This window comes from Adiantum capillus-veneris, chromosome 3 (genome assembly GCF_014529385.1).
Source record: "Adiantum capillus-veneris isolate H3 chromosome 3, ASM1452938v2, whole genome shotgun sequence".
In the NCBI taxonomy this organism is placed as follows: domain Eukaryota; kingdom Viridiplantae; phylum Streptophyta; class Polypodiopsida; order Polypodiales; family Pteridaceae; genus Adiantum; species Adiantum capillus-veneris.
Genome location: NC_140933.1, coordinates 137451665 through 137464350, shown reverse-complemented (window position 1 = coordinate 137464350; position 12686 = coordinate 137451665). Strand labels below are relative to the sequence as shown.

The 12686-nt window shown below is 43.0% G+C and overlaps 1 protein-coding gene across 1 annotated transcript in view; it reads right to left on the bottom strand.

The window, feature by feature from the left end:
- Nucleotides 1-1994: 1994 nt before the first annotated feature.
- LOC147461794 (uncharacterized) overlaps nucleotides 1995-12686 on the bottom strand; it is an 18102-nt gene continuing 7410 nt past the window's right edge. Inside the window, exons 3-5 of the mRNA XM_086506374.1 lie at nucleotides 2833-2884; nucleotides 2625-2684; nucleotides 1995-2560 (exon numbers count right to left, since the gene is read on the bottom strand). Of these exons, the coding sequence (XP_086362500.1) occupies nucleotides 2472-2560; nucleotides 2625-2684; nucleotides 2833-2884 (201 nt within the window). The 3' untranslated portion in view covers nucleotides 1995-2471. The remainder of the gene's footprint in view (nucleotides 2561-2624; nucleotides 2685-2832; nucleotides 2885-12686) is intronic.

Here is a 12686-nt window from a genome sequence, read left to right as displayed (position 1 = left end):
TCCTCTTTGGAATTCCATCTCTTGGAGAGTGTTGATTGTAAGACTTGCCCGACATGACTGTTGTAAGGAGGGCTGGGCTTTTTTCACCAAATACAAGAATTTCTTGATAAGCATCCTCTTTAGAATGCCATCTCTTGAAGTGTGTTCATTGCAAGACATGTCCAACATGCTTGTGGCAAGGAAGGCACATACACGTGCAATATCTTGGAAGGCATCTGGCTCTATGCAAGATGTTGATATGGGCATGAAAATTCAGGCTGATACTATTAGTCATGGGCTACTGAAAAAGGATGTCGTGCTTGGCAATGCCATGGTTGACATGTTTGCTAAATGTGGTGCACTTCAAAGAGCACAAAAAGCGCTCAAGGAGCTTCCTATCTGGGGAGTGGACTCTTGGAATGCATTGATTACAAGATTTGCACCACAGGAGTAAGCTCTAGAATGTTTTGAGCAAATGCCAAGGAGCCTCTCTCCAAATCTAATCACCTACGCATGCATCTTTAAGGCATGTGGCTCTATGCAAGATGCTAATATGAGCACAAAAAATTCACAATTTTATTCTTAGTCAAAGGCTGTTGAAAAAAGATGTCATGCTTGGCATTGTCTTGGTTGATATGTATGCCAAATGTGGTGCGCTTGAGAAAGCACAAAAAGTGCTTGAGGAGCTTCCTGTCCGGAATGGAATGCACTTATTGTGAGATGTGCACAACAAGAGTAGGGCAAGGACGGCACGTAGACGTGCATCTTTAAGACATGTGGCTGTATGCAAAATGGGCATAAGAATTCAGGCTGATATTGTTAGTGACGGGCTATTGGAAAAAGATGTTGTACTTGGCAATGCCATGGTTGACATATTTGCTGAATGTGGTGCACTTCAGAGAGCACAAAAAAGTGCTGGAGGTATATGGGGAGTGGACTCTTGGAATGCACTGATTGCAAGATTTGCCCCACCAGTAAGCTCTAGTATGTTTTTAGCAGATGCGAAGGGGCCTCCCTCCAAATGCAATCTCATACGCATGCATCTTGAAGGCATGTGGCTCTCTGTAAGATGCTAATATGGGCAGAAAAAATTCATGGTTTTATTCTTAATCAAAGACTATTGAAAAAAGATGTCATGCTTGGCACTGTTTTGGTTGATATGTATGCCAACTGTGGTGTGCTTGAGAAAGCACAAAAAGTGCTTGAGGAGCTTCCTGTCCGGAATATTGTCTCTTGGAATGCACTTTCATCGGGATGTGTGCGACAAGAGTAGGGCAAGGAAGGCACGTAGGCGTGCATCTTGAAGGCATGTGGCTGTATGCAAGATGGGCATAAGAATTCAGGCTGATATTGTTAGTCACGGGCTATTGAAAAAAGATGTCGTGCTTGGCCATGCCACAGTTGACATATTCGCTAAATGTGGTGCACTTCAGAGAGAAAAGTGATCGAGGAGCTTCCTATCTAGGGAGTGGACTACACAAAATTCAAAACACTCGAGAAATAGAAATGACTACTCTCAATTACAAACCTCAAAGAAGAAGCGAGTTCAACGATGTCAACTGTGTGTAAAAATGATGAGGGAAATCTAGAAGATGCCATATGCCCAATTTTATCTTTGGTAAACTCTAATGACAGGTTAGTGATGGTATCGAAGAAATGCTTTGCCATAAGTGAATAGATATCCTGGTCAGAAGAAAAAGAAATGAAACTCGAGATATGTAACCATTTTGTCAAGTGCTGCAAATCACAAACCTGCTGCACCAGTCTACAGCATTTCCATCAAAGCTTCAAAGGTTTTTCTCAAAAATTGATTAGCACCCAACCCCATTCGTCACTAAGCATGTGCTGTAATTTGTCAAAGCCTTAGAAGCAAAGAACGCCAATTCATTGTGGGGTTTGATCAGATTAGGAATTGACCCTGACAAACCAGACAATAACAAACAGCTTGGGTAAATGAAACCTAGATGAGATAATACCACCAATTTGTATATGATGATTAATTCTGCCAAAAACAAGCAAATCTGTAGCACCAAAAATAGAAATTTGGGATTTTCAAAACTGGCTTTCCTCTGAGAATGAAAACAAAGTGCCATCCAAGATTCGACTAGACAGATTAAGAACTAAAAATGTCCTGTCTAAACCTAAACAAACCTCCCAGAATACCAAAGTCCTCTGAGAACTTTCTATACAAATACCCTCAAATTGCAAAAGCCATTGAAGCGTACAAAGCCTGATCAATCACTCTAGTGAGGGAGCATGTTAGGTATTCATGCGCATTGATCCCTTGATGGTAACCGCATGCCTTTTATGAACAAGGCCATCAAAGTTCATGGATACGTCATGAATAACATGGTGATCAGTCCTTTTATCAGTTCCTTGTGAAGTATTGTGTGTCCTTGTGCGCAAATCCTCTTCTCAAGAGATTTTTAGCACATGACATATATGCTCAACAAAATGTATAGAGCTGAAAACAATTTATATATGAAGCCACCTCAGTATTGCTGATGATGTATGACTTTCAGGAAAACAGAAATCGTACGATCAGTTCCTTTTACTGCATCTAATTGATGCACATACGGGGCTGGAGACAGAACCACAGGTAATGAATTTTACTGATGAAATGAATCGGTATATATGTATCATACAGGTATCCTCCAATTGTAAAATCTCCCAAGGGCATTTGCAACATGCTGAGTCCTGAAAAGCTGTCGTGGAGAAGATTTGAGCACATCACAAGCAATTCTGAGAAACATTCAAATCTTGAACAATACTATTGAGCAATTATTGATGTTACAGACCCACAGAGCTTCAACTTTTCAAGAGGATACCAGAAACACCACAATGATTTCTAACCTCTCTCTGACAGACGATTTGAGTTATTCTGATTCTTTGAGTTCGAATCTCTCTGATGATGGACGTGGCCAAGCAAGAATGGCAATCAGATAAGGTTCCTCAAAGGATCATAAATTAAAATCTCCATGGAAACAGAAGTGCTTGTACGACCATGCCCCCCAAAAGAAGCAGTGGCCGCACATAATATAATGCACGCAAGAAGTAACAACTGATCTTACCAAGGCAGCTTCTGCGAGAGTTGTAAGAACAGATCATGCATGGGCAGAAGATGAAGATGGAAGATCAGCTGGTTGAGCAGAATGGAGGGTAGGGTTGAAGATAGATATGTCCGAGTTCACTCTGAGTTGTGACGCCGTTAATGGTGACGGGGACGCTGAGCGTGGTGTGAAACGGAACTATGTAGATCATGGTGATGGTCCAAGCAGCAGGTGAAGCTGCAGTGTTCGCGTCGTCTACCTCGCAGCTAGCCCAAACTCATGTTCCGGAGTGAGAAGCCTTATACATTTACTAATTTTCTCACCACATTTCAAATTTTAAATTTAGAGGTAAATCTCAAAACTTTGTGGGTACGATCACACTAAGGCCCTTGTCACATGCATCCGCCCGGACGTGTGTGTTGTTGACATGACAAGTTGGTATTGACCAACTGACATGTTTGTTACTAAGCAAAGTGGGGCGACTTGACCCCCTCGCCCATCTCAGCAACTTCGTAGACATGCAAAAGAAGGCGTGTGAAGATCTCCCACATGTTTCGAGCTGAAGACATTCTTCAATCACAAGTGTCTTATTCCAACCTCCTAGCAAATTCGTTGCTCTAAATGGCAAAATTATTTACTTTAAATAAACTTTCCACTATTGTGTGACACAATGGCCGCCCATACAAGCTCTTTTTGGCTTGTCCGTCGGCCTGCACGTGACACAGGTCTAAACCTAGGTTTGTTACGAGCATTGCTTCCCGTCCACCATCTCGCATAGGTTAAATGAGCACGGGTGCTTTACAATTAGGTGCCCACTAAACTTCAATAATATGGAAAAAGGCCCCAAGGCAACAAAAGAATGTACCATGTTACCGAGATCAATTATTTGGCGTTGCAAACTGGTTTTGGACGGGCGGTGAGGCCACCCAAAGCTTTATTAGCACATTTTTGTTAGTTGCATTCCCAAGGTGGGGGGGGGGGGGGGGGGGGGAGAGAGAGAGAGAGAGAGAGAGAGATTATTATTGTCTTTGAGGCCAAATATGACCTATGGGACCAAAGATACATATGATGTACTATGTGATTCTCGATGCTCCAACATTATGGTGATGAGAGGCGCAATGGAGGGCCCACACTATGGTTGGGAGAGGAAAGTGTGTAGGTCTAAGTCATGGCTCAAAATATGAGGGAAGCAAGTTCGGATGCGAGCAAAAGCTGAGCACTCTAGAACTGTGTGGTACTCAGACCCTTGAACTTGCAGTGAGCATAACGTATAGAGTCGATTTGACTCTTCTCCATTACCCGACACCCTGTCTTGTATTAAAGGGAGTGGGAGCTAAGCCGAATGGCTACGACACTGTGTATCACTGACAAAGGGAGAGGCTCAAGCATATAAGGGTGAGTACGGTTTCCTCTTTCCATGAAGAACATGGTTTTGTAGTTGAGGGCAATATGGGTGGTGTAATGTATGAAGCACGACGACCCACGAGATTCCTCCCAAGCTGTAATACATTGGCATTGTAGAAAAGCTTCATTCACTTGGGAGTCTATTGAAGCATCATGTAGCAAGTGTAATGCATCCCATCTCTAAAACCACTTCTTTATGTCTTGCATCCATCTCGTGCTCAAGATCTTGACATATATGTGTGTGTGTGTGGTGTTTGTGTCTTAACTTGGAGAAAGTTTGTAAGAGAACTCTTTTGGGCATTCACAAAAGTTTTCCATGTAGACTTTGAGATGCTCCCGCCGAACACTTCAACTCCATAAAGAAGAGCAGGTGTCGCCAATGTGTCAAAAGATACTCCATATGAGAGAGAGAGAGAGAGAGAGAGAGAGAGAGAGAGAGAGAGAGAGAGAGAGAGAGAGAGAGAGAGATTTCATTATCATCCTTAAAGGTAAAATATGACCTATGGACCAAAACAAACATATCATGTGGGGTGTGTGGAGCTGATAAGTGGCTCTTGATGGTCAAAATTTGTGGAAATATGTGGTGCAATAAAGAGTCCATATCGTGCAATTTTAGGGCAGAAGCAACAATCGCAAGAGACCTCGAAGATTTATCCGACGAGTCTTGCATCGAAGACCTATTGAGAGAGAGAGAGAGAGAGAGAGAGAGAGAGAGAGAGAGAGAGAGAGAGAGAGAGAGAGATTCCATTATCATCCTTGGAGGTCAAATATGACGTATGGGACCAAAAACATACATGGTCGAGCCTCTTACTAGAGGAGTACATGAAAAATCATGACTAATGCGGATACAACAAAATTGTGACAGATGTCACTTATGAGGGGAAGAAGGGGAAGGTGGCTTGGGAGTCTTTGGAGTCCAAAATTCCTCGATGATGGCTTTGCCGCCTTAGTAGACAGCCCATTTACCGGCTTCTCGTGCTTCTCAAACCTTTTGGAGCTCTTGTTTCTTGACTTTGAGTTGGGGGGGGGGGGTCGTCAAGGCGTCGCTTATCCATACTTTGGTGCCCTTGAGAAGTTGTCCTTGTTGTAGAAGTGCGATGCATGCCCATTTAGTCTTGAAGACCAAAATGCCTTGATTGGTGCGATTGTCGTAGAGAACCTTTTCGATTGTGTTGGGGTCAACTCGGTTGGGTGGATGGCTTGGTTGAGCTTCATTAGTGTTGAAGTGCACTCGTCGCTCTCTCCCCACCAAGTAGAGGGCAAGCCACCAATTCGAACAGATAGTGCTAGTCCTTCATGTTGGCAACGTTCTTGCATGCACTCTTCTACTTTGGAAGAGACCGTGATGGTTGCTTTTTGAACTTGAGTGGCAAGGTTGGTCATGTTTGTAGTGAGAGTGTGCTCAGCCTCCTTTGCTTTGGCGAGAAGGTGCTTGTTATCTTTTTGTTTTTGAAAAACATGGATGTTTATCTCGCACCACTAGTGGACGAGCTCCAAGAGTTATGGCATGGGATCGACATAGCAGATGCGGTTGAACCAGCAGGACAACAACATGCAAGGATCCATGGACTTCTTATGTGGACTATGCATGATTGGCCAAGATACGGTGAAGCTTCTGGTAATGGTGGATGATTTACAAAATTCTCGCTATTCGCAAGCACTTCTGTAGTACTGAATCATGCTTTAATATATGCAGGGCTTACAACTTCGGGATACAATGCATGTCTAATTTGCGGGCCTTCTTTGGATGTGCGCTATTCTGCCTCGCTTCGAAAGACAATTTATCAAGGCCACCATCGTTGTCTTCCAGATGGCCATCACTTGTGTGAAGGTTAGCTTGGTCGCATCGAATGTCGTCCTATGCATGTACAAGAGTGCCGTCGCCGATGGGAGCAACATGAGGGGCAACCTGTTCCAAGAATGAAGCGTTTGTCCATTCTCCATACGTTGCCGTACTGGGGTGATCTACTAATTAACCATTTGCTGGATCCAATGCATATATTCAAGAATGTGGGAGAGCTCCTCCGGGAGACAATCATAGGAATGAAAGACAATCGAGCTTCACAAGATGATTTGTAGTCAGTTGGAAAGATGTCAGAGCTGTGACCTTTCACCAATGCAACAGGCCAAACAAAGCTTCCAAGAGCGCCATGGGTATTGCTAAAAAGCGAGGAACGACAAGTCAAAAGGGTAATTTCAGAGTTCAGGACGCCAACAGGATGCATGCGGTGTCTCAAGACAGCATTCACCCGTGACGATCAACTGTCAGGACTGAAATCGCACGACTGGCATAAGTTCTTGCAATTTATTCTTCCAATTGCGATCAATGGGTGTTTAACGGAGAAAGTGCGGTCCTGCATATACAAGATTTCAGAGCTAGTGTGGTGGATCTCTTCCAAGGAGATACGAGAGGAATCCATTGCAGTCTCAAGGGCTAACTCCATTGAGGCAGTTTGCATGATTGAGAAGTATCTACCCATGAGCTGCCTAACTATCCAAATGCACTTGCTCGTCCATGTAGTAGATGAGGTTGCAGTGGGAGGTACAGTCCACAGCTGTTGGATTTTTTTTCTAGAGCGGTTCATGAAAACACTTAAGGGTTTTGTTCGCCAAAAAGCACGTCCAGAGGGGAGCATGGCAGAAGGATGGCTGGTGCAAGAGTCTCTTTCTTGACGGCCGAATTTCTATCCATTTCTGACCCAGAAATGCCTCGACTATGGAGCGATGAGGAGGATGCAAGATTGGTGGGAGCGGAGCCGTAGGGGCAAGGGGTGCTGAAGAAAATGGATGACGCCATGCGAGAAAAGATCATGAAGTTCTGTATACTAAATTCAGAGCCAATGCAAAAATGGCTTGAAATGTACGAAGAAGAGAAAGAGAGACGCAATAAGGAGCGACACGATTTCAGGCGAAGCCGAGCAACTAGAGGCTTACCCTTGCCAGACCATCTCACTCCTCTACCTGAATTCCCTACAATGGCATGGTTGGACAAGACAGTGAGAGCAACTCGACAGATCGGAGAACCCATATCTCCAGAAGAGGAAGAGCTAGCTATTGGATGTGACTGGAGGTATCATAGATACATGGCATTGTGGTCGCATGGAAAGCATTTTAGAACACACCAAATTGACAGCAGAAGAAACACGTTTGACAGTGGGGTAATGGTTAGTTTCATGCAAAAGAGTTGGGCTAGTGCCAGAGACACGAACAAGAGCACTAGCAACCTGGATTACCGTATTCTGGTGTCAAAATTATCTTGAAAGTCAGCTTTAGACGGTTTGAGATGTTTTTGTTGGATGTGAAGTGGTTCAAGGTGATTACTTCTGGTCGCAATGCAACGGTACGCAGAGATGGAAACAAGCTTGTGCAGATAGATTCTACAAAGGTTTGGACAGATGCAAGCGACACGTTTGCGCTCCCCGAACATTGCGAGCAAGTGCTCTTTGTACCGGACCCTCGAGAGCCACAATGGTGGTTTGTGGTTCAGGTTGCTCCAAGAAATAAACAAGTATTTGAAGGACAAGAGCTCCTCGAGGAAAGTCGGCCAAACGACGCAGATACTATTGTGACATTAGATGAGATGGATGAAGGTATGGCAGAGGAAGCTGACAGATATACGAGGGATGACGTAGACGAGGCAGATATGACACTTGTAGATGAAGATGCAATGGATGAAGACAATCTGCCAGAACGAGTTGGGGCAGAGTTATGTCTGCAGTTAGAGATAGACGATGATACGGTGCAAGATCTTATCGATGATGCCTCACTAGTCGAGGCCTGTAAGATTTACAATCAAGCTCTTTCTTAATTTAAACAAAGGTGTTCTTACGCTTTCTTTTACTTTCTTTGTGCAACACTATAGTATGGCAGACCAGTCGCCAGATCCCGGTTCTATGAGTGCAGATGCATTTATGGTCTTCGTCACACGGATGACGCCCTCTCAGATGGCACAGGCGTCTCAGTATTGGATAGCCAGAGGTACGGGTACCACGCCTCGGGGCTTCACACCCGAGGGTCCGACGCCTATGGGAGGGGGGGACGCCTATGGGTACGACGCCTGCGAGATCTCCCATCATGACCGCCTCGACACCTATGGGTACGACAGAGGCGGGTACGTCAGCATCTCCGCTTCACAGGCACACTCGTTGATCTCGATGATCGTCAGGTGGAGGTGGTGGTTGCTGTGGAGGAGGTTCCACGGATGCTTCGATCCCTCCCGCTCACGATCCCCGTCCAATGCAGACACACCTCTTAGCACACCTCGGACACCTTGGGGGGCACACGATCCTAGTGCCCTCAAGGTCTATATTGTACAACCAGATGGACAGGTTGACATGGATAGTGTCGGGAGTGAGATGAAAGAGTAGGTTTGCCAGCTCGCAGAGGTGCAGTTTTCTAGCACCTCAGGACCACGGCAAAATCAATTATATAGTGGAGACCATCCTGAGAGAGTATCGCCCTGCTCCGGGTTTAGAAGAGGTTCCGAGGAGGTGGATCACGAATGTTGCACGGGACACCGTGAAACATCGTCGAGATGCAGCTCGTCGAGCTTTCATACAGGGCTCGTCGAAGCCTAAGGGCATCTCACATGAGTAGTGGCAGCAGATCAGGGAGGAGGAGGAGACATCGGACATGAGGTTTAGACAACAACGTCTGGACGTGGCGAGCCATAAGGAGACGAGGGGCACATCTCATCTTGGCAACGGAGGCTTCGACACCTTTTGCTATGAGTTTGTGAGTTTCCAATCCAATCCTAGCTATGGCGTTTTTTTTCAAGAGCGATGAATCATGTATTCTTAATTACTTTGGTTTTTGAATAAACGCAAAATCTTGCAATGCATCGAGCCCCGACACGCTAGGAGGAGACAGATGGATATCGAAAAGGCATTTATGATGTATTGAATGATCTTGCTACCGTAGGAGAGACTGTAGACTGGAGGCCTTAGAGTCTCGCTGATCGATTGAGGTGAGACGTTTGATCGAGACAAATAATATGTGTGAGTTGACTTAATTAATTAAGTATATGTGAAGTAATATCATACTAATTTTGTGACTTGTCCCTTTATGTGCAGGTTGTGATGGGCGAGTCATCAGTGGTTTTTCTATATATGTTTTGTGAGACATAGACACATCTCTGTGTTTCTTTCTTGTATAGACATGCACATATAGGTCTTGATCATGGTTTTGGTTATAGTTATGGACGTTATGGCTATGGCTGGTTTTGAAAATGATTATATATTGTTTTGGCCAGGTGTTGATCATGGTTTTGGTTATGGTAATTATGCAGGAATGTAACAAACTTTATGGTTATGATTATGGTTATGGTTTTGGTTATGGTTAAACATTATGGTTATCGTTATGGTTTTGATCATGGTTATGGTTATGGTTATGGTTATGCACAAAGTTCATTATGAAGTTCAATTCTTTTTTTCTTTCATTTCTTCCATCAAGTTGTGCCTTAAATCTCATGTGAGATCCTACATGGATATCATGTAGGAGGCGTATATATGGTTTTTTTTGAAAAGTTTATGTTAAAACGAAGGGAACTCTACCAAAATCTCTGCGGGAGCACGGTTGATTTTGGTGCTGCTCGCTTTCTTGGGCAGAGGACAGGCAGTCTGGTTGTGGCTATGTCCATCTTTTCACTGGACACACAGCCACAGGCCAGGCTGCTTGTCCTCTGCCCAATAAAAAGATTTTCTGGTTATGGTCGTCGATATAGGCGTAGATATAGGCATCAAAATATGCATCGAAAAACTGGCTATATCGATGTGTATATCGATGCATATGTCGACTATTTCATAGGGACGTGCATTTCGATGCAGTTTTCGACGGTCGGCGTCAAAATCTGCGTCGAAGGCACCTGATTCTGTTGTAGTGTTAAAAAAGCTTAGTGGAGAGTCTAAATCTTAGATTGACGTCATATATAAATAAGGCGAAGAGGCACAAAGGCTTGCTAAGCTAAAGGGAGAATGAGATTTTTTGGAAAGTAAGTTTAAATGAGTGCCTACAGTGTTTTAAAATAAAATTATATTATCCATTAAAATATATCATCACAAATTGTTTATATATTAAAAAAGGCTTCACTTAAATAATAAGGTGAAAAATACACATTTCACATTATGATTTGAAAATAAAATAAATCAAAAAATAAAAATAAAAATATATATTATATTATTCATTATACATACACAAGTTAGATTTACAAGAGTCGATGGCAAAAACCTCGGACTCTTTCTTCCACCTCTCTCTTCTTTCACAAGGGACAAAGGTAGTTCTATAAAATTTTTTCTATACAATTTTGCCATCAATGAACTGTAGTGTAGTGGTAGTGTTGTTTAGTACATAGTTGTTGGATTCAATTCAATCACACCGATCCATGTTTCATGCTGAAAAGTGGACGATAGAGCTGCTCTTCCAAGGGGGGAAGGGTTGCTATTTTTTGGTGGGTCCAAAGAAGTGTACTTTCTTTTCGTGCCAATGGACAACCATTCCTTTTTGAATGTCTTTCATCGGCTCTTGTGAACCCAATCATAATCTCAAATAATTTATATATTAAAAAAAGCTCCACTTAAATACTAAGGTGAAAGGTGCACATTACACATTATTCCTTGAATTTTTTTTTAAAAAAGAAATAAAATAGAAGCAATAAAATAAGTAACACATTAAACACTAAAACAAAAGAATATACTAATGCTTTCATTAAAAAAGATAGATTTATTAAGCCTAGAGAATAATAAATCAATTTAATAATTTAATAAAATGAATCTTTATGGAGTCTTTAAATAAAAGGACTCTTTACAAATGAAAGTATATATTAAAGAATTATTGAAACAATACTTCACATGATGGATCAAACTCTTATGAATACTCTTCAATCCTTTGTTCTAAAAAACACTAGGGTAAAACCCCGAGTTTAAGGACCTTTAAACCAATGTCGGGTGCGTCTTTTGATTGTTGCAGAGTTTTGACGTCTCTCTAGTGTGAAACGTAAATGGCATTAAGGTCGAGGTGTAGCAAAAAGTTGAGGAGCTATCGCGCCTCTGGCAATGCGTGAGGCAGTGGAAACAATTTCCCTTTGTTTAAAAAAGGGCTCCCAACAACAAGATTCATAAGGGTAATATCATGGACAAGAGCGCCACATGAGATCCAACCCATGCGCTAGCCAATGAGAAAGCGGAATGCAATCATGTAACCATCGCACCACACCTACTTGCTTGTACAAGAGTTGACGCTCTCTAAATTCATTATTTAGCCCACGTCTGTCTCTCTTCAGGGGTCACCCCATTACTAGCCCCGTATCCTATGGATCAAACTCCTATGAATACTCTTTAATCCTTTGTTCTTTAAAGTCTTTTTAAGCATGCCAAAAAAAAAATGAAAGCAACATTGGGAAATAGCATTTGAAATTGAAACTAAATGCTTTCTTTCTTTTCGATTCTTAAAGGGACACGTGCTGATTTCATTGGGAAATAACATTTGAAAGGAAATTCTTTCTTTCTTTCAATTTTTAAAGGGACACATGTCCAGTAAACAAATTTGCATGACCTTCACCCATATGGATACTAAGGCCTTTAGCAGGCCAAAAAAGGGTCTTTGAATAAGGGGCTTCAAACACGATGGATGCAGTGATCTACTTGTGTAGTCATAAATGCACGCTCGTCATATTGTAACAAAGAAGGTCTCTTGGGATAGTTTCGTGCGACGTTAAAACACTCTTTTTCTTCTTCTTATTCTTCTTCTTCTTCTCTCTCTCTCTCTCTCTCTCTCTCTCTCTCTCTCTCTCTCTCTCTCTCTCTCTCTCTCTCTCTCTAAGCACGTCTTCATTTCAAGACTCGTCGGATAGATCTTGGAGGTTTCTTGGGATTGCTCCTTTGATGTTAAAATTTCTCTTCCTCTTCTCTTATCTCTTCTCTCTCTCTCTCTCTCTCTCTCTCTCTCTCTCTCTCTCTCTCTCTCTCTAGCAATAGGTCTTCGATGCAAGACTCGTCGGATAAATCTGCGAGGTCTCTTGTGATTGCTGCTTTTGTGCTAAAATTGCACGATATGGACGACATTAAAACTCTCTTCTTCTTCTTCTTTCTCTCTCATGTCGGCCTCCCTAGGGCGAGGGGCGGCCCTGTGGGAGAGCCCCTTGCATCAAGCTCTGCCCCTGCCTTCGTCCAGCAAGCAATCCCGAATTGTGCATTCTCGCCCCTCTACCAAGTCCAACTCCACGTGCAGCAGGTCTACGCATACACAGCAGGTCTGTGG